We start from the raw sequence: 26028 nt of genomic DNA, 5'->3' as shown, positions 1-26028 counted from the left end.
GACACTGTGAAATAAAAATTGAGTACTGTAATTGGCAAAACCTATACAGTTGTTGAAGGTATTATAAAGGCGGAATGAAGTAACTTCAGTTGTACTGCCTTTTTGGAGTCATAGCTCAATTCATTAATCATGTTGTTATGCAACAATAACTTTATGAAAACTTAAGTAATAAGCATATTACCTCCTTCTTCCTATAATACATTTGGCAGGAGGACAGTCAAAACACTTTGAAGCCTTCTCAGTTTCAATGTTAGCGCAGTTACTCCATTTAGCTGTTGTAGGTTTAAGGAAAACAAAAATAATGGGCCATAAAACAGGACAGCAAATCTTTAATAATTATTTAAAAAAAACAAGATCAACCTGTAAATGAAACGTCTTTATTTTTGGCAAACAATTAAGCAAACAATTAATCAAATAATAAACCATAGCTTTAGCCATTGATTGTTGGATGGGTAAGGTTTACGTCACATCTCTTAGGTACAGTTGTCTCCCAAGGACGAGATTAAAGCTTTCTCCAGTTAAAGTTACAAAACTGAATCACATGAACTACGAACTAACCAATCATCTAAAGTGTGCTTTATTTTAAAAGGTGCTATCAAAGATATAGCCCAATATCATTTAGGCAAATGTCCCACATAGCCATACAGTCAGGCTATCAATAATGTAATTTTCCTGAAATGAAAGACATTAAATGCTTTACTAGAGGAGATCCATATTGCGTCGGAGAGAGTGATGAGACATTAGAAATACAGATGAATTCATAACAGCGTGCAGGTCTTCTTTACAAACACAACAGGAATGTTATTTATAAAAAAGCTGGGTTAATTCTTTTTGTAATACATTTTAAGATCTTTACAGTTCCTCCAATTGTACCTTGGTTACAGTGTCCTATTGGCAAGGGGGATTCCTTAGTCCTCCTGACTTCAAATCAAATCAAACATCTGACATTGTTTTCCACATAAATGGAGAAAACAAGCGTGACAGAGATAAGACCCATTTAGGCACTTTTAAAAACATTTTGCTACAGTTCAGTGCTTGTTGCTGCCAGGAAAATGACACTCAAAAAATGCAGAATGTCTTCCCGCACTTGACTTCCAGTGACTTGTTCAGAAAGGCTACTATTGCTTTGTCGAGGCCCATGCACCAATAGCTCCTTTGCAATGGATGGCAGTAAAAGTAGTCTCTACAGTCTTCACCCAACAGGCCTCTGAGGTTAGAACCAAGTGTTGTGTTCAATGTTCTCGCATGTCACTGCTCTGGCTGTGATGTGAAATAATCGTCTGTCCGGAACACGCTGGGGATTTCTTGACGCTGATGTGGTGCTGTTCTTCTTGGGCTGGTCGGTTTCTGTGATTAAAAGGACACAAAAGGAATTATTTAATATAAAACTTCTGCCAGGAGTATTGTCACAAAAATGGCTGGACAATATTCTTGATGTTTATTGGAAAACTATCTGTTTCACACCAAACCGTTTACTGGTTTTTACATGACAGTTAGTATGTAAACAAACATAACATTTATAGGTACTGAGCATACAAAACGCACATTTAAGAAGCCTGGGACACTGCGAAAGATCTTCTTGAAAGCACCGGGTAGCGTTCCTAGTTCTCCCTCTGCCAGCGTGACCTGATCCTCCATCTCGTTGACATTGGCTCCCACCATCTTTACAAAGGCCTGCAGCCATTCCAAAAGCAAAAACCAGATAAAATTGAGATCTATTCACACTGTTTGAGACCAAGGAAATTCAAAACACTTAAACAATTAAATAAAGCTAAAAGTCTCACAAGCCTTGCAGCTTTTTGCTTATTGATGCAGGTTTGTATTCCCATTAGTTGCTTGGTAGGTTATAAGCATTTTAAAACAGTAACAGCGCTCCTAGACCGGTGTTTACTTCCATTATTGGAAGAGGAAACAACCAGCCAATGAGGATGTTCTTGTTCACAATATGTTTTGATGTTGTTCCTCTTGGGAAGAGGATATTTTGTTTGGTTAATAATGAATAAAACATTGCATACTGTACAAATCCTGTTCACTACACATTACATCACAAGTTTCATGGCCCATTGCCAATACAACTATTTGTGTTGTATTATTTAAGTCGTCAACCCTGACGTTGAATATTGTGTAATCAAAAGGATCACTCACCTCCAGCTTATCAATTCTTCTGTATATTTGTCTCATTTCATCCGACTTCTGCTGGATTTGAGGTAGGTTTTCATTTACTATCTGGGAGGTATCGTTACGGATCTAGTTTAAAACCCCCCAAAAGAATAAGAGAAACAAATATGCATTTTATTCAATGAGAATAAAAATATGATACAGTGCATTCATAAGTTGTTTCAGTGTCATAGCTTACCATATCTAGCATTCCAACAAACTCATCCACTCTTGTCAGCATTTCTTCCAAGCTCTTGTCCAAGCACAGGATCTAGAGGGGAAAGAAACATCTGAAAATCTGCACAAACTATCTAGAAACAAAACATGGTACACCGGCGAACTGCGGAGAATGAAGACAGCTGGGCGTGTCCTTGAGCGGCGGCTCAAGGCCTCAGGACTCACTGTTCACCGGTTAGACTATCGTGAACACCAGAAGGCCTACGCACAGTCCCTCAGAGATGCACGGTCCCAGTACTACTCCTCCCTCATCAACAACAGTACTGGAAACTCCAAGCAACTCTTCTCCACCATAAACCACCTCCTCAAACCCCAAAGTCCTCTACACTCCGACTCCACTGAGAAGCAGTGTAGCAACTTTGCCGCCTTCTTCACTAACAAAGTTGATACTATCCGCTCCCTCCTCTCTAGCCCCTCTGCACCTCCAGTTACAACTGCTGACCCACAGCCTGGGACAACCCAGCCTCTTCGCTGTTTCACGGACATCTCTCAGCGAGAGGTTGAGGGCATCGTTAGGAGGATGAAGCCCTCCACCTGTGTCCTGGACCTCCTTCCGTCAGCTCTTGTAAAATCGTACATCTGTACCATGAGCCCCATGATCACTAAGATCGTAAACCTCTCACTCCAGGCTGGCCATGTCCCCTCTGCCCTAAAAACCGCTGTCATCAAACCTCGTCTCAAAAAACCCTCCCTTGACCCGGAAGGCCTGGCCAACTACAGACCCATTTCCAACCTTCCTTTTCTATCAAAGGTGCTGGAAAAACTAGTTGCTGCTCAGCTCCAGTACCACCTAAACTCCAATAACCTATTTGAGAAGTTCCAGTCTGGTTTCTGCTCAGGCCACAGCACAGAAACTGCCCTGGTCAGGGTCACCAACGACCTGCTGATGACGGCTGATGCTGGCTCTCCCTCTCTCCTCATCCTCCTCGATCTCACTGCAGCTTTCGACACCGTCGATCACGGCATCCTCCTCCATCGTCTGCACTCCACCATCGGACTCTCTGACTCTCCCCTTGACTGGTTCAGATCATACCTCACCGGGAGAACAGAGTACGTCTCCTTGGGCGAGGCAGAGTCGGGTATCCACAACGTCACCTGTGGTGTCCCTCAAGGATCAGTTCTCGGCCCCACCCTCTTCACACTCTACATGCTCCCCCTTGGCTCTATCATCAGCCGACATGGAGTATCATTCCATTGCTACGCTGATGACACCCAACTGTACCTCAGGATCAACCCTACCTCCTCTGCAGCCCTGCCTTCACCCACACTCACTGCCTGCCTGGAGGAGATACAGGCATGGATGAAGCAAAACTTCCTGAAACTCAACAGCTCCAAGACCTAGAATGAAATCTAAAATGAAAATTGTAAATAAGTAATCTGTATGTAAAAAACCACCTGTATGTAAATTGTAAATAAGCCATCTGTATGTCAAATATGTCTTATATGTCTTAAATGACATGATGAATTGGAAATGGGGGACCCTGATGTAAACAAGACGAAAGTCTTTCTCTGGTCTGCATCCCCTTAACAATTGTATGTTTGAGCTGTACTGTACTGTACCCAATATACAAGCTGTTAATAAACTTTTCAATTAATCAATCAAACCGAAGCCATTATAGTTGGCACCCCACACCAGGTTCGGTCATCCACCATCACCACCATCACCTTCTCCGGCCAGGACATTACCCTCTCCTCAATAGTCACCAACCTGGGTGTTAAAATGGACGCCCATCTGACCTTTGAGGCCCACATTAAACAGCTGTGTAAGAACTCCTTTTATCACCTCAGGAACATCGCCAAACTCCGCCCCACACTCACTCTATCTGACGCCGAAAAGCTGGTCCATGCCTTTGTCTCCTCCAGGCTGGACTACTGCAATGCACTCCTCATCGGGATCCCTAACAAAAGCATCCAGAAGCTCCCATACATTCAGAACAGCGCTGCTAGGATCCTGATGAGGGTAAGCAAATATGATCACATCACCCCCATCCTTAAAGCACTACACTGGCTACCCGTGGAACTGAGGATCGATTTCAAGGTCTCCGTCCTCACCCACCAGTGTGTCCATGGAACTGCCCCTCCCTACCTCAAGGAACTCCTCACCCCCCATACCTCCTTGCGGACCACCCGCTCCAGCAACTCCAACTTCCTCAAACCCCCCAGGACTAAGCTCCGTACTATGGGAGACCGGGCCTTCTGCTCGGCTGCTCCCAGTCTGTGGAATGCTCTCCCCGACCAAATGAGAGCACCACAGACCGTGGAGGCTTTTAAAAAAGGCCTCAAAACCCATCTCTTCAAAAGAGCCTTTGCCTAGACCTTTTTATCACCCTTTTATTTTTGTATTGCTTTTTATTAATTCTACCGTGTTGTGTAATGTTTATTTATACTGTTCATGCTCACCACTTGTAGCACTTCGGGATTTGGAGTCAAATATGAGGTGCTTTATAAATGGAACCCATTATTATTATTATTATTATTAAGGTAACTGAAATTACATCCAATGAAACTGAGCCAGCCTGGGGCTTAAGAGACTGTTTCTGTGCACTTTATTATCAATCCCACACACCAGTTAAAGCTTGAATTCAATCAATTGCCCTTAAATTGAGTGAGCATGCCTACAGGGCTGAATCACAGGGCTGAATCACAGGGCTCTTTGTCGTCTTACAGAGCAAGAAGCTAGCTCACACATTTTCAGTTAATGTTTCAGTTAGTGTCCTCTCTGGATGACAACATTTTGGTCAGTCGACCATCATAAGAAAATAGATAGAGTTCCTACAAATATATACAACTATCTGTTTAAGCTGATCCTGGTGTTGATATTGTTATGAATTGACTGTCAGTTCAACCTTTATGTCTGTCATAGTACATCTTAATGAGCAGTTTTATTTGAATGTAGGGTCACATGACTTGGACTCAAGCAGGTCAGTCTTGAGTAAGGAATGACCAATTACTCGTAACTTTTCTTGGTCTTTAGACTTTTGACTTGTAATAAGATCTTGAGAAAGATATATTTTTTTCATGCCGTTACACAGCTATGTAGGGTCAATCCAATCTTAATTTTCCTGACAAAAGACATACTTCAATCAATCTGATAGCAACCAATGTCATTCTTTTGACAGGAGGAAAACATCAACCAGGAAACATGCAGTAATCCAACTGTAAAAAGTCCTTTACTTTTGAAAGCTTTCTCCAGAGCTACAGAAAGCATTATACTGTTCATTAACAGTCTGCACACACTGAGTAGTACCGAACTTCATGGCGTTTAAAGCCCTTTAATATATATATATAATTTACTATAATAATAATTGCTAAAGTTCTATAGTATTTCTACACTGAGCTATTTGTTACACCTCTGCATACAGCACGTTTAGGGGCCATAATGACTTGTTTTAGACTCCAGCATATAAATATTAGGACTTGGGCTTTACAGTTTTGACTAAGAACTTGACTTGCTACTACATAGCCACTACAGTCTGGCTCAGATAGAACTGTGTACCATCTCTGCCATGAAATACCTCCACCTCACAGGGGCTGTTATGGCAGACACGAACAAGTGACAGCAAACCAATCATATCACTACTTAAGTGTCGCTTAGTAACCACATCGATTGGCAGAACTGCTTGCTCGTTAGTGGTTGTGAAGCCAAGTAATAATACTGCAGTATGCGATACAGTACTTTATACACAAACAGCTAACGTTAACTTAGCTAGTAGTCACATTGTTTTATATAAACTGGCGGCTCTGAGCACAAACCTCTTTTCCAGCTGTCGCCTTGATGTAGGAGGAGTAGCTGAGGGCGGTGTGTCTCAGTTCCTCGTCCTGCTCCGGGGACCGCTCCTCGGGGGTCCGCTGCTCGGGGGTCCCGGGCTCCGCCGCTTCGTTGAGGCTGGGGCTGGGGCTCAGAGAGATAACATTGGCTGCTGCGCCAAAGCTGGGGCTCTGCGACACGGTGCCGCTGCTGAGGATTTCGCTCACCATGGACAGACTGCTCGCACTTTGTGAGACGATGCCGCTGTCTCTGCTGATCTCAGCGCTGGACTCCTCCAGGGGAGACAGCAGGCCCACCCTGTCCACCCGATGAAGGTCCATATCGGCTGTCTTTCTGAGCTACTGCCGTATTTTGCCGTTTTGCCTTGTCAACTGACTAAATCACGTGTGTCGAACAGCCTACGGTGGCTCGTAAGGGTCAGAACAGTGTTGCGAGGTTCAAACTTCAGGCATTTACCTTTAGTCCAACTTTATCACATTCAATTATAAACAACAGATCACCTTTTTTACTTTATTTGTACAACAGTAATATCTGTTATGATAGGCTATGTAAAATGAGTTAGAACCACAAATATTTTCTGTATAATTTTACCCGAAATGAAGGCTACTATATCATCATAGTGAAGGATAAAAAAAACATTTATTTGATTGAAATCCATAAATATAATGTAATGTTTCTATAAGAGCAGTACATTATTCCTGTAGTACAACTAATTTCTGTATATGAGAAACTGCTACTACAACTAATACACAGTATTAATGCTTTAAAGATATACTGTATTCATCCAACGTGACTTACATATCTTAGACATTGGTTTGTATCATCAAAAATGGTCTAAAAGCAAAGCCTTATCGGTTGGATAATGCAGAAAATATTATTATTTTCTTGCACTTTTGTTCATTGCTCTTATTGTACATTTCAGGACATGTCATGACTCATGTCATTGCAATGTCGGCCAGCAGATGGCAGCCGGAATTTTTGCATGGCAATGAACTGATGCAGAGGTATGTCATTGGTTAAGGTTTATTACACATTTCAACATTTTCTAATTTTAGTAGTTGATGAGCTCTCAAATAAGTTAGTTTGCATTCTGCAATGGATCCCACTCAATATTAAATATACATTTACATATGGCTAGTACAAATAATCTGATGGATGTCATTAAAGTTTTCTCCTTAGAGCACATCACATTTAGAATAACTATTTCAGATGTGCAGTTGTTAATTTAAACTTTAACATGACTTTGTCAGCGTTAATCAGTGTACACTTGAGTCTCAAAATTGCCAGCTAAGCATCTGTGTCCCATGTGAGGAGCATAGTTGTGTCACACATCAGTGTTAAAACTATTTTCACATCAAGGACTTACTTTATGTGCATATCTTTTGCAAATATAAACATACTTACTATGCTGGTCACCCGTGATGGAAAGTCAGAATTAAAGATTGAGATTGGGGATTTCGGTGTCTACAAATACACTCCAATCTACTGCCGATTGGTGGTGCAGAATACAGCCAAAGCAAACCACCAGTCGGGTGTCAATGATCTATTAGCTGTTTGAGCAGTGTGGCATGTCGAGTAAACAAAGCAGACAAACATTCATTAGCAGAGAGGTGAAAGTAGTTTGCTCCTGCTGGAAGGCCGTTGACCTCGGACAAAGCCGAGGTATTTTTTGTTGAACATTCACAGTTGTTGTGTCTGAAATAATAAAGTCAACCTTCAGATAGTGCGGCACCATGTGATGTCTAGAGCAAATTATTTTGTGATGAACTAGACCTGTGTTTCTTACCCAACCTAACAACAGCCTACAACAGGCATGGGCTTTTAATAAACTTCTAAATGACATAATGGGAAGGAGGTAACATCGACCATGAAAGGGTTGTTAATTGTTTATCATCTTTGAATAGTCATATTATCAGCAATCAGTGTGGTTTTACCTAGTTTGCTGTTGGCCACGAGGTTAAACTATGTTCATGAAATTAATGCAGCTACAAAACAGTATTAACACTTCCATTAATACCAGGAAAAAAGAAAGTCATACCTCTTACTGGCTATGCATTCATCGTCTGTAGAAAATGCTGCACTGAAAGAAATGGGATGTCAGCCTCTGCCATGATTGTCTACTTTGTTGACTGCCAGTAGTGGTATTAAAAAAAAAAGAAGCTTAAACCTCTTCAAGATGACCTGGAAATATCACAGGTCATCTGACATTGTATTTTTATTTCAACCAAGCCTACAACACTAGGCCACAACTAAGTGAATAAGTGATGATATTAAGGATTTAAAATTGAGTTAAAAAATGAGTCACACAAACTAATTTGTTAGAATAAGACGCAACTTTCAATTCAAGTATTTTTGGCCTTTACTTCTTTTCATTATATAGAACTGACTATTTGCAGTCTTAAAATACTATTATCAAGTGGAAATAGATTTATAGTTTCATCTCCAAACATTTAAAATGAAACATTATGTACATTTTCACTAGTTTAATAGTAGTGGCTATAAGAGAGATTGTGTCCTTGGGCAAGACACTTCACCCGGATTTGCTCCTGTGGGTAATGTCCACAGTACATGTATAATATCAATGTGTACTTATAAAAGCGCCTCGATGACTTCGAGGCGTGAAGATGGACGGTGTGGCGCAGTGCGCTCTGCAATGATCATCAGATCAAGGGGTGAAACCCCACCGCTGCTGCGTCTGTAAAGCCGTTGTGTCCTTGGGCAAGACACTTCACCTGAACTTGCTCCTGTGGGTATTGTCCACAGTGACCATTGCATGTATAAAAAATATGTGTAATGTGTATTTGTAAAGCGCTTTGAGCATCTGGAAAAGCGCTATAATAAATGTAAGGAATTATTATTATTATTATTACATTCTAAAAGCCGAACAGCTGCCACGAAGATTAAAGTAAACAATGGAGGAATCAGCGAGTTTTAAAAAGACAGTATGTAAAGCATGAGAACCATAAAGATAACTTTGGAAACAAACATCACATTTCTAGTTAGCAGACTTAGAATAATTTATTGGAACAGAAACAAGGATTTGATCACAATCATCAATGCATAAAAGAACTATAAAAACACATAATCTAAACAGCATTTATCAGAATATAAGAAATATAGATTTACTCTTTAAAAACATCCATAAGCAACCCCAAGTTGGTCCCAGTAATAAGAATGAAAAGGATCTTAATAAAAGTGGTCACTAACAAAAGATATTAGGCTGTAGGCACATTCAGAACTCTAGTATACAGTGGACTCGCCTAAAAACAGTTATTTGTTCTGATGCTTCTGACACACATACATACACATGTTTTGATGTAAGACAAAGACAACTTTAAAAAATACAGGAAATATATACAATACATTTTCCTTGTTTCCTGGTGCGTAACATCCAATTATCAATTATGTCTTAAAAACAAACGGAAGTTACAAAATTAGTATCCGATAAAACACACTCATGCTCATATTTTTCCGGCCTGGTGTTCCAGTTTAAGTCTCTGAGCAGTTGGGATGTTTTCTGTCCGTGTGTGTTTGTTTCTAAGTATTATAGGGTAATGACGGTGCCGTCCTCCTCCACTCCGCCTCTGGGCAGCGCGAGACTGTGTCGTGGGTCCGTTTTCAGGGAGCTGAGGATTTGGTGCAGGCTGCCGTTGCTGTGGCGGAGGGCTGGGTTGCTGCTGTGATGCACAGGCTGTATTTGGTGGTGACGGAGCTGGGCCTGTTGGTGCGGGTTGTGGTGAAGGCTCAGGTCTCTGTGGAGCTGGTAGCTGAGGCTGCTCTGGTGGTGGAGGTGATGGTGGTGGTGCTGCGACCCCCCATTGAGGCTCGGCTGCGAGTGGAAGGAGGCGGTTGAGACCACCGATGAAGGACGTGTGGGGGGGCTCGGAGGTGCCGCTTGACCCGAAGCTGTCGTTGGTGTCTGCTGATGTGTGCGAGACACACTGGACGCCAGCGAAGCATTGGACCTTTGAGACGGCCGCTTGATGCTGTTCTCAATGACAATATCCGTATCTTCGTCACTCTCCAGGTCGTCCTGGTACCCATGTGCTCCAGAGGAGATCATCCCCACTGAGGCCACTGACAAACTCGGGTAACCGGTCGACCCGCTGCTGTCTGACGACTGCCCTGAACTCCCTGAGATCCTGCTGCTGCGGACCACATTATTCCGCTGGTTCACTGGCTTGACCGTAACGATCAGGTTGTGGCTGTTGGCGATCATCATATCTGTTACCTGATCCAAGGACTTTCCCGTCACTTCAATGCCGTTCACCTCCAGCACCTCGTCATTGACCGCCAGCAGCCCGGTGCTCTCCGCTAACCCTCCAGGCACCAGCCGAGATATGAAGATGCCGGGGACTTTCTCCAGCCCGTGGGGGGTCACCCGGACGCTGGTTCCATCTCTGATGTAAAAGCCCAGGGGTTTGTCCGAGCCGTGGCGATACAGTCGGACACGCCGGTGAGACTCAGGTAGGATGTCCACATCAATGATGGAGGAGACGGGCCGGAAGTCCTGCGGCATGCCGATGCGGATGTGTGGTCGCTTGCGGTTGATGTCATTGTTGCGCAGTGCAACTACTGGTTTCTTCCTACGGGTTAAAGTGTTGGAACCATAGCTGGCATAGTCGATCTCTTCTGTAAAACATAAAGGAAAGAGAACGGGTTAGACATTAGGGTTTATCTTTGGTAATCTGCAGGCAACACATTAAAAACTATGAATTCTTTGTCCCCTAATTCTTAAGGCATTAAGGAAAAGGGAAAACTAATACACCACAAAAATATTGCGAAAGCAGGATTTGTAAAGTTGCCATCCTCAAACTACAAAACCTGTTCATGAGTCTTTGCCTTCAACTTTACATCAAACCAACTGCCTAACAACCTTTAATCAATCTATGCACAGGAGTATGAAAACATAACCGCCTGAAAAAGACCTGGTAAACATTTACTATATACAGATTTTAAATCCATTGTGCGACATTAAAGTTGTTATAACTGAAGCCCTTATCATGGCCTGAGTGCTTGCTGGTATATTCTACAAGAGAGTTAAGAATAAAGCAACGATTTGACAAATAGTCCAACCTATGTATGAAAAATTAAATGTGAGCAACTGGATTCACATGCAGCTAATACTTGGACTCGCTCTCTTAGCGTGCATGTTGGTATACAACGCTGAGTGTGCAGAGCATTCCTCTCTGTGCTGACAGAGGTGATCCAGCCTTCTGCTACCAGGCAGCAGCTGTAGGGACACTCACAGTGCATTACCACACAGGCACATACATGTACTGTCCTCAGAACAAACATTAAACTCAAAAGATACAAAAAGTCAACATTCATCTCAATTAGTAAGACAAAGCAGTATGGAAACAGTGAGTTGCCAGGTAAGATCAGAGCTAGTCTCAGCTAAAGCATGTTTCCAACCAGAGATTGAGAACAATCAATAAAACAACAAAAATGCTCGCAGAGGACTGGCTTCTTCACAACAACATAGCCACTGCCAAACATGTACTAGTTTTAGAAAAAATAAGGAAGGCACGATTGAGGCTCTGCAATAAAAAACACTGAGGTTAAAAAAAAGAAGCATGAAAGTATAAATGGATGTATTGTTCTGATAAAAATACAGTGTGAGATAGTTAGAAATGATACATTGTGTGCTCCAAGATGGGAACAAAAACTTGTTTGCTCTCTAATCTCTTCTCCTCAGACGGACAGGAAATCTGGACACAGCAAAGCCTGATGTGACAGGAAGTGAAGCTCCCCAGGCGGGATCATCGGCTCCTGCATTTCCATGGCAACAGCAGTGATGAGTCATCGTTGCCCTACTGTTTTGGACACCTGCTTTCTAAAATTGTTATGGTTGAGCAGTACATTTTTGGCCCTGTGTTCAAAGTACACTGTGGAAGGAGTGAAAACTGAAACAAATGTGGAGTCTCTGAGCAGAGCCAGCTGGCCAGCCACCCCCCCCCCCCCACTCAGCCTCAGAGCAGCCTGGACACAAGCCATACAACTCCCTACCTATGCAAAGCTGACTCATCATTAATACACATTTGCTTCTCTTGAGCTGAATGTTGACTAAGCAGCATGTTTTACTACAGCTTAAGAAATAAAAGAGAAGATAGTCAGAAATCTGATGCAAACCACCCTCGCTTTAGGAGAGAAGAAGAAGAAGCTTTTGTGGGTGTCATCAACCACAGTACACATGGGGAATTGGTGATGACGAAAGTGGGGAAAAATAAGAGTGATAAATGAGTGTTAGTGAGAATGTAGATTGACGTCTCTTGGCACAGCATGAAATAATGCCTTTAAGTGCTCACAGACTCAAACTCAACTGTCTAGTAAAAACGATGTTTATACAAATAAAGTAAAAGCCTCATCTTATCAACTTTCCCTGCTTTTAAATGAACCTTTTTAAGAAGAAGCTTCTGAATATCAAACTTCAAGTGGATGGTATTCTTAGTTTTCTGGGCATGTCATGGCAGAAGCTGATTTGATCAAATCCAGATAAAGCATGTGCTACAGGGCTGGAATTTCTGCCACAAGTGCAAGTCTCCCTGATGAGAACCATATACGAGGGATCCACTGCAGAGTCTCATTATAGGTCTATGGTGCAACACCCTTCTCCCTCCACACCCTCACTTCAGTCTGAAACCACACAGCACACCACTTCACCAGTACATTTAGTAGGACAGACGAGCTTTCAGTCAGAAATCCTAAGTGTACAACTATAATTATGCTTTCTCTTTGTAATGTCTCACAGCTGCTCAGCAAAATCCCATAAGTACACGTCATTTGTTTAAAGAAACGTACAGATACAAAGACGTGGTGTGTTTGACACATCCCGGGGTAATAGCTGAAGAGGAACGATTGAAGTTAAGCTAAGCAGGGGTTGCATCTGATAACACTGATCACAATTGACTGGGAGAGCTCCATTTGACAAGCGTCTGGTCTAAATTCTGTCCCACTGGTGTCCATTATTTCATTATGTAAGCCACAACAATAACATATCAAAACATACATATCTATCCCTTATTTATTTAAGTGAAACCAGCAACTAAAAAGGGAAGCATAGTGAGCAAAAACTAGCACAAGCCCGGTGCAGACCAACTAAAACACAGTCGACTGTGTTTAGTTAGTGGTTTACCAGACTAAAACACTTAAAGTATCCTCTTCATGTTCCCATCTGGATAATGGCAGATTCCCTGAAGTCAATTTAAGTTTCAGGAAATCAAAAACACTACATTTGAACCCTCCATCAAGATGGAAGAAAAAAAGTCAATTAAACTCCATCAATAGAAAAATAATCTCAATTAATTTTGTTAATCGATTAATCATGGAGCACATTTTCTGTTCCCAGCTTGTCAAAAGTGAAAATATGTTGTTTTGCTTTGATAATCAGATTTATCGATCATAACAATCATTGTTTTTTGCAGCCCTTAAGTGCACAATGGCTTCCATCACAACTATGACTGCTGCAGTAACTTAACCTGTTGAGTCAAATCACTGCAGCATCATGGGATTGCATTATTTGGAGATGCCAAACAAATTAAGATGTCGAGTCATAGGAGCAGACTGTGGCAGCAAAGCCTTTCCATGTCTGTCTGCAGGGTTATTATATTAAGGACCAGTACATTCATCAAACTGAAATGTTATTACAAAGCTAAAAATGATATTCTCTGCTACTGCAGTATATGTTATGTGCGCGTTTCATAGTAAACTTGCAAGTGCTTCCACTACCGTACTGTGTAGTTTAAAGTAAATGTGATTGCAGTATAGGATAATGCCAGAAAATTACTCTGCTCTTTAAATTACAGCCAAAAAAAATAACGTTTTAAATAAGAGTCCAATCTCATAAAGATCACTGAGTATTTCAAAGAATCTAATGAGGATGAAATAACACACACACACACACACACACACACACACACACACACACACACACACACACACACACACACACACACACACACACACACACACACACACACACACACACACACACACACACACACACACACACACACACACACACACACACACACACACACACACACACACACACACACACACACACACACACACACACACACACACACACACACACACACACACACACACACACACACAGGGCTGAACTATGTGAGCACCTTCCAGCTGATCACACAAAGGTTATCATTACAACTCTTGACAACCATAATCCCTGCTACACTGAAGCATGATGGGTAAACCAATGTGAACCCGTTCATCAAAGTCACTGCCCGGCATCTGCAGGCTAAACAGCACCTCAGATCAAACCCGTCAGAAAAGCTTTGTGTTTCAATAAGCTGCTACTCAATATTTCCAAAAAGTTGTTCGTCATCAAATGTAATTTATCACTTACGAGTTATGTTATGCACAATTTAAGGACGCCCCGAGCATGAATGCACACTCCAGCTGTTTGCATTTACCCTAAACTTTAAACTTCAGGGAATTCCACCAGATCTAATACAGCTAATCCCTGTCAGGATAAATGCTGACAGGCATGGAAAAAACATTCATTCACTTAAACAACATTTAACATCTGTGGTAAAGAGCATCAGTAAGGGTAATATGAGAGCTCCGACACAGCTGGGTGGATAAAGAAAGAAGGTCAAAATCTGACAGTGACATTTTTTCAAAACTTGCCATGTTTTTCAGCAGTGTAAACCTGAACTTAGTCGTTCAATACTGGCATAAGTTAATCATAAAGGAGTTTAATTTAGGAATACTGGTGCTAAAAACCATATAATGCTTAAACTCTAGCCCACACAAGGTCAGGAGAGAGGTCAGAGGTGGAAGGACGGCTTCTGGGTGTTTCCTACATTCTGCTGACGTGTGTGGGCGTGTGCATGAGTCTGCATGTGACACTCGAGGAATGTGGTGGAAAAAGTAGTCGGGAATGGAGATATCTTTAAACAGGTTGAAGATCTGCATGACTTCTCAAGACAAGCATTGGCTGCTTTAAATGGAAAGCATCGGGTTATTTAAAGCTTGTATTGATATGACACATCACTGGCATATTGGTGCTCTACAAGAGTTAACTAACTGATCCTAAAACCCAAAATATTTTGTTGTAATACCGCATTTAAAAAAGGGGAAAAACACACCAATTAGCAGCCAATTTAGTAGTTTGCATCTGGCTCTCAGTAGCTGCCGCTTGACGGCCTCATGCTGTTCCTGGAAAAAAGAGGGAAATAGTCTTTGTTCCACCTCTAGTTAACCAAAGCTGTGAAGAGAAGGCCCTTTAAAGTCCTACTGCTTTTCCACCAGCTCCCATAAAAGACAGGAATCTAAAGAGTTTTATGATCAACCATTAGGGCCTCTGTGCACACTTGTTCCTGGCAGGTCTCCTTACACTCCCTCCTGACTCGACTGTAAACAGAGACTGAAGAGACGATGGAAATGAACCGAAAGAAAAAACACACTTTTATTTTTGACAAAGGGTTTCAAATTCTTCTCGTGCTTTGGTAATGGCTGTGCAATGGATAGTGCGTAACGTACAAATGGAATGAGGAAATTAGTCAACAGGGACATTGTTTGATGTGCGTCTACTGGCTTTACATGAATCTGCAACAACACAACATGACTCGTATGTTTTTGGCTCCACTCAGAGGTACAGCAATCACCAACAGAAGTTCAGACTAATAATATGTGAGGAGGTGTTTGGGGCCAGCCTCATGTGTGATATTTCACATAGGGCTTTGTGAAAGTTAGCACGCTATGTTAACTACTTTTGTATGTTGGAACCAGTGACATCATTTGTAATGTTTTCCCAGTGTTGTATGTACAGTAATAGCATGTGTAAATACAGTCCCTGCGTGTCACGGCATATGAACATGTTCATCTATATGAATGGAGATCTTTGTGCTCAGTGGGCAGTAAATGTAGTACATGCTGTATCCATTTCTATAAAAAGCTCCCATTATCAGCTCTGATCGGCTGAGTAACTGTCAAAGCAGCTGTAAAAAAAACAACAACATATTGTTAATATTAAAAATGTTCATTATTACTCTTTCTAAAGCCTTTTATGTGCATATGAGACTTGGGGTAAAGGCGACAACATCGACACCCTGCTAACAGCGTGTGACCCCCCCCCTGCTAATGATATTTTGACTCGGTGTTATGACCCCGACACTAGCGGCCCCGCTGAGGAACTTACAAACACAAAATCCTTTCAGACTGCTTCAAAGAGCCAATTACAACATGCAAAGAAGACTGTATTGCTTTGAACCACTGCTTTATAGAGGTTATAGAGGTACTCTAGGCACTATGGACAGAGCCAAGGCAGCTTTTTACAGTCTTTGTGCTAGTCTAAGCTAACTGCCTGCCTGCCGTCGTGTCATATTTACTGTATAGATGTAAGAGCTGTAGATTGTGACCAACTGAAAACTGCTTTGCCTTTATGAGCGGTGGGCATTAAGGTAGCGTAAAAACAATAAAGGACTTCTCTAAAGCCAGTGTCTGGTTTGTCCATTTTAGGCTACCATAAACATGACAGTGCTACATGGCAAACACTGATTAATAGTTTCAGGTAAATATACACTCATTACAACAAAGTTATGAATGTTGTGCTACATGGCAAACACTGATTAATAGTTTCAGGTAAATATACACTCATTACAACAAAGTTATGAATGTTGTACTCCATATAGACCCACACAAATAACACTGGACTGCTTTACAGGAAGAGCATCTCCTACTTCAATAATACATATTTCAAAAACAAATTAGATTATTAGAAAACAGGGTTGTTTTAAAGGAAGGTTTACATATTTAGATTTTTTTAATCAAGTTCACTTCCATATGATCAACTACAGCCCATGACTTAAAGCATGTTGCTCTGTCTACAGATTATCCAGCTACAGTTCATCTATGCAAGTGACATTCCTGCACCCCAACAACCCCCCTGCCCCCATCATGGTTTTCAACCAAGCGTGACAAAGTGCTTAGTGACAGGAGAGACCATAATCACTGGAGAGGGGGGGGGGGAGGAGACAAGGCACACAGAGAGACTGGTGAATAGTGCTAGACCCTGCTGCCTTTTGCATTAGGTCACTGGATGCTGTGGCAGTGGGCTTCAGTCCTGGGACACACACACACACACACACACACACACACACACACACACACACACACACACACACACACACACACACACACACACACACACACACACACACACACACACACACACACACACACACACACACACACACACACACACACACACACACACACACACACACCACACACACACACACACACACACACCACACACACACACACACACACACACACACACACACACACACACACACACACACACACACACACACACACACACACACACACACACACACACACACACACACACACACACACACACACACACACACACACACACACACACACACACACACACACAACACACACACAGACAGACAGAGATGGAAGCTCCTCCCTTTTTGAAACCACCAGGAAGTGGCATAAAGTAGAACGGGATGAAACAGCACATGACAGAGCAAAGCCAAAACGAGTCAGCCTAGTACAATTGAGTAGAGTATGCTTGTTTGTCCACTGAAACACCCCCCACTTATATCCACATTTGCATTTTTTTGTTTGCATTAGAAAAGATTGATTTAATGAAATACAGAGCGCTTTTCTATGCTTCTCCTGATAGCGTGGGTTCAGAAAAACTGCTTTTCATGACACTCCAGTGCATTCCATTACCATTCAAATGAGATGCAGATGATACTAAAACAGGCATGTCGCCTCTAATTTTTGAGTTTCCAGGTCAAGTTCCCATGTTTGTCAGTATAAAGCGCACATGGAGCCATTTCCAATGAGACAGACACATATAACTGTGAGGAATGAACCAAAACAATCAGTATTCTTGGACATTTCTTCTCTCCCCCCGTTGGAGACGGCCGGGAAGTCTATCTGTGTGTTTAGGGGCTGAAGCTGCCAAGACGTTCAGCTAACACTAACATGGAAAAAGATTCCAGACAGAATGAAGAAGAACCTTTTTTTATAACATAAAAACATATTTCACATTCTTGCAGGGGTGGTTGAGGCAGGGCCTGGATGGAATTTGGAGAAGCTCGATAAACGTACGTGGTTATTATGGACAGCTGCACTGAACTTACTGGAAGTTTTAAGTGATCTTATGCATGCTGTGTTACGCTAAGTCATAGTAAAGAATGAACACTCAGGCAGTGGAAGAACATCATTGAAATACATTTAATTTTGAGGGTCCTTGTGTTGTACTTGAGTATTTATTTGCTAGTTCCTTCTTCATTGGCTGTTACAGTTCAAGTAAATGCTTTAATTATAATGTAACAGTGAAATAAAACAAAAACATGTCAAACTAAGCCACTCATGCAGAGTGGCATTACTACTCATCATTAGTAACTGCCTACTTTATTTTAGTAACGTTATTCAACTTTAATATATTTTTGAATGCAGGACTCTTATGTATAAGTATATGGTCACATTGGGGTAGTACTACTATCTCTTGGATACACACAAGCATGAGTTGTATCACTTTTATGCAAACTCCTTAAATATGCTCTATCCAAAAAGAGATGGTAGAAAAAAGAGCTTTGCATCTGGACTATCATGTTAACTCATTAACAGACTGCACAGACCCACAATCATCTGAATGTGCATGTCGATTGCTTGATGCTTTCTGCAGATAATGACCACAAAAAAAGGAGGATTAGATAAAACAATCAACAGTCAGGTGAAAGCAAGGCCAAACTGTTTGCAAGAGAATAAGGTAAAATAGTACTTTTCGTCCCGATAAAAGCAAAGAAACAAAGCTGTACGACTTCTGCATGCATATATATGCTGGGTAGCACTTTGCACGCACCCCCTCCATTCCTTCACTCTCTGCACTCATTTCACTACCGCAGCACACAGAGGCCGGGCTGCACATCTGGGACACGTTAAATGGAGCTGCCTTGTCTGCTCCGCTCTGGCTCGGCCTGTGTGGTTGGGTGGGGTGGGGAGGGAGTCACAGGTTTGAGATTCGCTGCAGGTATCACCCACCCCCATCACACACACACGCAAATGTGGGGCCAAATCACAAGGAACAGAGGTTAAGACCAAGAAGGTATTTTAAGAGAGGGGAGTGTGAGAGTGCGTACATAAGGAGATTAACCTGTGTGTGTGTGTGTGTGTGTGTGTGTGTGTGTGGGAGGGGGGGTGACGTGTAGCAGAGGAGGGGAGGGAGGAACATCAAAGAAGGAGGAAGAGGAGAGCGATGAAGTAGACAGGTCTTGCATTCCTCCAACCTTTCAAAAGGAACAATCTCCACTCCATCAAGTGTTGCCCCCCTTTAGAGAAAAAAGTGCTGTTGGGTTTCACTAACTTTCCTCCCTCCCATTTCACTTTCTCTGTAACCAACTACTGCTTCTGGTTTTAATCTGCTGATCATATGCATGCTTCCAACCAAGAAAACACATGCTGTTGATTTTAGCTCCACAAAGTCTCCACCACCATCTGGCCCACAGGTACCTGCCCGAGCCTTCACTGCTTACTAACTCATAAGAAGGTATAAATAATACATGTCAGTGTGGAAAGCTAAACTTAATGGAAATCTTAAGACTTTTTACTCTAGAAAAGATAGACTGAGATATAAGCAATGGACAACATTTTAATTTCAAAGAGAACAAAGACGACATTAAAAACACACTCCTATAATCATGTTACAAATAATATATTTTACAAGCATTTTTGGCTAAGAAGGGATCGGGGGGAAATAGATTTTGGCAGTGCTCTGCTGACACAAGGTTCAGCAGCAGACTTGTGTCCTTGCCACCTGTCTGGCCTTCTGTTTGTGTGAGAGTCCACATGAGTGTGTGTGTGTGAGAGGGACAAATCTGAATGACTCTACAATATGAGAAAACCTAAGACCTTTTTTTCTCTCAATTGCATTTGCTTTACATTTTCTAATGAAGAAAACCATGTTTATGAGTCCTTTGTTATCCATGCGGGCTCACTTCATCAGGAGTGGGGAAAAAGGGAATATGGTTAATTTGCAATTGCTTGTTACGTTTTATAGTTAAGAATATGAATAAACTTCAACAGCATGTGTTAAAATGGTTCATGTTAATAAAATAGGGGCAAACATGTTTTGTAAATTGCCATGAAATGTGGCAGCGAGAGCTAAAAACAATAAACCCACATGAGAGAATGCAGTGGTTGCAGTAAAGGAGTGTGTGGACTGAAACACTTCCTCTAACGTTTAAACCAACTGAATTGAACTAAATCACTGAGGCTTAGAATAACATATCGTTGATGGTGTATTTAGCTAACATGGGAATTTTTGGAAGCCAAATATAGGAACTGATCTGGCTAAATACCAAGTAATTTCAACATGTTGTACACTTAAAAAGGAGACATAGGTTGACTTTTTGTGTCTGGATTCTGTACCTCAACAATCCATGTGTACTAATGGCAACAGGCCTTCTGGGCTCTGAAATGATTGCATCTGCTCCAACATTCAATGACCCATTCGTTGACCCATGCTACACACACTTCCACCAAATCTAAGAGATCAAACCTGTAGTTTCTTGTAATCCTGCTGAAACACAAACTGAACAATAAAACAAAACTCCTTGACGTCAAAGATAATGAGACCCAGGTCAGATCTCAGTACTTCAAAACCACATATAAACTCATAAAGATCTCTACTACTGTCCACGCCTGTACCCTCCACCTTCATCCTCCTCCAGCCTTTGGCGCTGACCTGAGTTCAAGTCTAATCTTTATCGGCTACAGGTGACACACAACAAGCAGACTATAGGAGGATTATGGTCTGTCTGGCTCTTGCACTGTCTCAAACACATTAAGTGTAGACATCGAAACACTAGAGGATGTGACATGTAAGAATACAGGTAAGGAAATGAGACAACCAAGAAGTAAAAACACATGTATACTCGAAAATTGACTAATTTCCTTCTGTAAACAGGTGGAAAGAGTCGAATTCCATCATACTGCCTCGAGCTGCATTTTATTTGTAGGAAACTGCGGCCTTGAGGGAAATTGAGAAACTGAGAAAGTGCAAGATCCTCTGTCTCACAGAAGACGTCTTGCTGAGAAGATCTTACATCAACTCACAAGAAAAGTGATCCTCTGTTATGAAGCCGCCCCTAGAGACATTAAACTCATTCACACTGTGGGCAAGAAAAATAATCCATCACAGTGCTACTCGACTTATAAGTGGACAGAGAAAAGGATGTCTCCAAAGCTGAATGACATCATTTTGTTTGTATCCTTATCTAAGTAGACAAATACACCTTTCTATGAAGAAGCTTTTTTTGCTGCAACAAATCACTATAATAGTATTGGCTGAATATGGACTTATTGTCCACTTTTGTTGTTGAACCATTGTTAACCCTTTGAAGGGGATTCAGCATAAGCTTACCACTGGTATGTGGTTGACTCTGCCATTAACGCAAACACCCATTGACCTTTATTCAGTCCTGAACATGGTTCAATGAAAAGCCCCTTCCTGGCCTCCAGGTGAGGCCCCCGTTCCCCGGCTCTGATTGGGTAAATGCACTGCAAGTTTGGACAGGCCTCCCATACTCCCCTGCACCTGAAACACCAACAACCTCTCTTACACAACCACAAGGCATAACAGAACACTTCCTGTGTGTGGTGACACATATCCTTGTTTCTTCCTGCTCCATGCTTTGCTCCACTGACTCCATTTTATTTAACTTCAACCAGTCTGTGGGAGTATTTCCACATGAGCTGTCAGTGTCCATTGTTTTGGCCCCTCTCTGGGACACAATTCCTATCAGGACAAGAGTCAGGGCTCATTCCTCCCCTCCTCCATTCAGTTCCTTCCTCTCCCATCCTGAACTGCTGAGTTGGCCTGATTCAACCACCAACGCATGGCCCACATGTCTGCAGAAAGGGGGGAGGGTGGGTGGGAGAGGGGGCAGCATCTTCTCACGGTGAGTCCGTCTATTGCTGCCAGACATCTATGAGTCAGTTCAGGAGCTCATAAGATGGTACACTTTTGAAAAGAGCTAGGCTTTGGGTTCAATCTTAGTTTGTGAAAGTTCATTGAAGTTGAATATTTGCAGGCTGAGTGCTCCATGATATAGTCATCCAAAATGGGCTCATTGTCAAACAAAGCAGAAAAGTCCAAAGTGACTAAAAAGATATGCAACAGAGTGCATCACTTTACTTTTTTTGTTCCACCTTTAAGACTCATAACTGGATTTTGTAGGAACAAATTCTTATAAACTATTAGGAGCAAACCATTTTGCCCAATTTTAGTTATTATCAAATTGTTGAGTTAACCCTTTACCATCAAATATGTAACAATCAAGTGTATGAAATAGTTGAATGGGTAAGAACTGCACTTGTTTGCATCTGTATTCTGATTACTAAGAGACAAAGCAAAACATCCCTACCCAATATCCAGTGAACAAAAGATAATTGCCAAATCAATAACCAAATGAACAAACCATAGACAAGACGCATGCTTTAGATCCTCTTAGTGATTTGCTTTGATGTCATATGAGGTTTCAATAGCTTTTTTTGGCTCTGGTGATTTGTTATAGCCAATCAAATCACTCCAGTGTGTGCAATGGCCGAACAATTGCCAGTCTGGTGAGGGGGCATGACAGCTTGTCTCTTTGTTTTAGCCTCATGACCTATATATGGCTATACTCAGTCTTTTAGCCAGATATAATTGTTCCTTTAATTCCTTGAGCACCCACCCAGGCCAAATACAGTTGCACAAGCTCTAACTCTAAAACACAAACCTCATTTCTTTAAAAAACAACAACAACAACAAAAAGGCTTCTTATTTTGTCATTGTGGCATGGCCACAAGGGAATACCAGAGGAGTAAACATCCCTAAAGAAACAGTCAACTCCCTTTCAGCAGATTGGATCAGACTATTTCAAGAAAAAAAACACAGTCCAACACATACAAAATGTGACACCTAACCATGCCTTTAAATGCTTAAAAAGGCATGCATTTGTTTTCAGCATGGAAATGCAGCATTGCATGCAATCATGTTTGTGAATGTTACACACATGTAGTTTGTGCCCAGCTTGACTATTTTTTTACCCTGCCCAAGTTTAGAGAAAACTGGGAATCGAAAAGGTCCCCATGACCGAAAACCAAAAAGAAAACACAAAAAAACAACAACAACAACACAGACCTCAACTCAGATACATACACTAGTGTCCACAGGCTAAATGTCCATACTGTGCACTTTAACTCAGCCCATACAGCCATGTTTGCACAGGCTTTCATGTTGAGTAGATTTACTTGGACGTTTTTGCCTGCAGGACTGTGAACTTCTGACCAGGGTCATCAAACGGTGAAAATAAATAACATCACATGCTACCCGATCAAGCACATCTGATTGGTTTCAAGGGATGAATGTGTATGTGTAGGCAGTGTACAGGACTTATAGTGGCCATGTGAGTCAGCACCACACACACCAACGTTGTCAGTGGTGCGCATGTTTGCTGCGGGTGAGTTGTCGAGAAGCAAATTCAGGCCCTCCTTTGTAATTATGGACGCCCAAAATAACCCTTTGCAGAGGTTGCTGTTGTGCTAGCCATCGTGTTTTTCGAATGGCTCGGCTTGCTTAGATAAGAGAGTCTTATGTTGTCTCTCAGGCTAGTAACTAAACTAGCTGTAGCTCTTTTAATAAGATGATAACAAGGATTCGAACGAAAAGCGTAAAAAGATTCTGAAAGATTAACTTCCAATAATAATAATTCACCAATGAAACGGGTCCAAAAGTTGTTACAAAATGTCAAACTGTATCCCAGTTCCAGAAAAAAAAACTCGGATTTAGTGGGTAATTTGTGAAAGATTACACAAGATTAGATACGATAAGTGCGTCAGTCGCAATCACACTCTTCTCAACCAACCTACATGCTTTGAGGAAATCCAAGTTTGTCTCCCATTATCAAAGGACACAAATCCTTTGCTCAAGCATGCACTTGAGTCCGTTATATTTGTATGTGTGAATTTGTGTGAGTTTCTCAGTACTACACACAAAGAGCAAGCCTGGCCTTGTCCTCCAGTGGCAGAGCTATAATTAAGGAGGAACTGCAGTGAACAGTCTCGCAGCGAGCCATCTCTGCTCAAAACCAGCAACTCCTCCCTCCAAAACCCACTGACATCCACCCAGCGCCCAAATTCTCTTTTCCCTCTAACCCCAAACCTTCAAACTCTTCCCTCATTTTGCTCATACCATGGCTCTAAACTTGTCCTGGGAATTTTCCACTGCATACTGCTATCCAACCACTCTATTGTCCATTTCCTGTTTTAGGGGTAATCCACATTGATATACATCACTTACCTGTGTAAACACACACTTCCACCAAATCTAAGAAATTAAAAAAATAAAGATTTGCTTTTAAGTTAAAATATGTAACATTTTCCAACATACACAGACATGCTTATTTTCTTTCTCGAGTTAGATGACAAAATGTATACTACTCGGATACAATTATGAAGCTAGTGCAAAGGAACAGCTATAGCTTAATTTAGCATTAACATTTGAAACAGGGGGAAAACAGCTAGCCTATTCTTCATGTAACAAAATCCATAGACGAGCATCTTTTAAGCTAAAATACTGTATTAATATGTTAGTTTAATGTACAAAAACAAACAAACCAAGCAATTAACTGTTTCAAAGCTAAGCTACAGTAGGCTAACGAGAGTATCAATCTCTACTGTTGGTCAGATACATATAATTCTCCGATCCCGCTTTTCTTGGTAAATTGCTATTATTAGAAACACAATGTAAAAACCCATAGTACTTCCATCTCCATATTAAGGACACATCTCATTGTATAAGGAAACAGATGTGTTTGAATAACTGGTTATTCGCATAAAGTTAAGACAGGAGAGATTCCCTTCAGTCACATGACACAGGATCTCATTCCACTTTCAAGCCATAAACCAAGAGGAAGAAATAAAGGCATACAGGTATTTCCAGCTTGTTTTTCTCTCTTTGAAGGTTCATGCTGCAGAGGAGTGGCCTGGTGTTGGTGGCTTAGGAAGTTGTTTGTTTGTCCCTGAAGGACCAGCTATATTCATCGCATGCAGCATACCATTTCCAAAAGCCGCTATCTGCAGCATTAGACCAACGTCAACTGAGCCACTGAGTTTCTGAGAATCATAGTAGTCATAACTACTAGTCTCCCTTGAAAAAGAGATCATTGATCTCAATGGGATTTTACCTGGATAAATAAAGGTTTTGAATTGAATTGAATTGAATAACAGAGACTCTATCGAGGTGTGAAAGCATTTCTGAATTGAGAGAAGCTTTGTTTGTACATTTAAAGCTGCAAATAGACTGCATCCTTCAGAAAATGTAGATGTCAAACATTTGAGCCTTTTTGTTATAAGAAAGGATTTTCCATGTATTCAACAATTTTCCAAACAGTTCATGAACATGCAAAACCATAAAGGAAATATTGTTGACTCTAGGTTAGTAAATAGTCCAAATAAATCCATGAAATGCTTTTTAGACGTGGCCAACAGTTGATGGAAGGAGTGTCCTTACACAGACACTGCTGCCCCACAATGTCTGGAAACTTCATTGTGGGGGAGTGGGGACGCAGTTCAAAGCAGGGTCGTAAACCAAATGAAAGCAGGGACTTAGGAAACACAAACACCAATATAGTTCTGCCAAACACAACAGCCCTTACAAGTTTAATTAAAACACAGGAGTCCCCTCCCACGCCTCAACAACAGAGAGAAGGGTTGAAGATGTGCGTCAGCTGTGATGCATACGAACACGTGTGGTCCGAAAGCAATTATGTGTGCATTTTCTGCTTTGTTATAAGCGCAAATTACTG

At 41.6% G+C, this 26028-nt stretch overlaps 2 protein-coding genes across 2 annotated transcripts in view; both read right to left on the bottom strand.

Annotated features, from left to right (window-relative positions):
* Positions 1-361: 361 nt before the first annotated feature.
* bloc1s4 (biogenesis of lysosomal organelles complex-1, subunit 4, cappuccino) lies at positions 362-6567 on the bottom strand. The gene is made up of 5 exons (XM_034200882.1): positions 6148-6567; positions 2357-2428; positions 2146-2247; positions 1546-1674; positions 362-1347 (listed from the first exon to the last, which is right to left on the bottom strand). Exons 1-5 carry the CDS (start codon positions 6481-6483, stop codon positions 1249-1251), a joined length of 738 nt encoding a protein of 245 aa, XP_034056773.1. The 5' UTR covers positions 6484-6567; the 3' UTR covers positions 362-1248.
* A 2599-nt stretch (positions 6568-9166) lies between these two features.
* Positions 9167-26028, bottom strand: part of pard6gb (par-6 family cell polarity regulator gamma b) — a 30504-nt gene continuing 13642 nt past the window's right edge. Inside the window, exon 3 of the mRNA XM_034200955.1 lies at positions 9167-10795. Within this exon, the coding sequence (XP_034056846.1) occupies positions 9708-10795 (1088 nt within the window). The 3' untranslated portion in view covers positions 9167-9707. The remainder of the gene's footprint in view (positions 10796-26028) is intronic.

This window comes from Gymnodraco acuticeps, unplaced genomic scaffold (genome assembly GCF_902827175.1).
Source record: "Gymnodraco acuticeps unplaced genomic scaffold, fGymAcu1.1, whole genome shotgun sequence".
Taxonomy (NCBI): domain Eukaryota; kingdom Metazoa; phylum Chordata; class Actinopteri; order Perciformes; family Bathydraconidae; genus Gymnodraco; species Gymnodraco acuticeps.
This window is presented reverse-complemented; position numbering and strand designations above follow the sequence as displayed.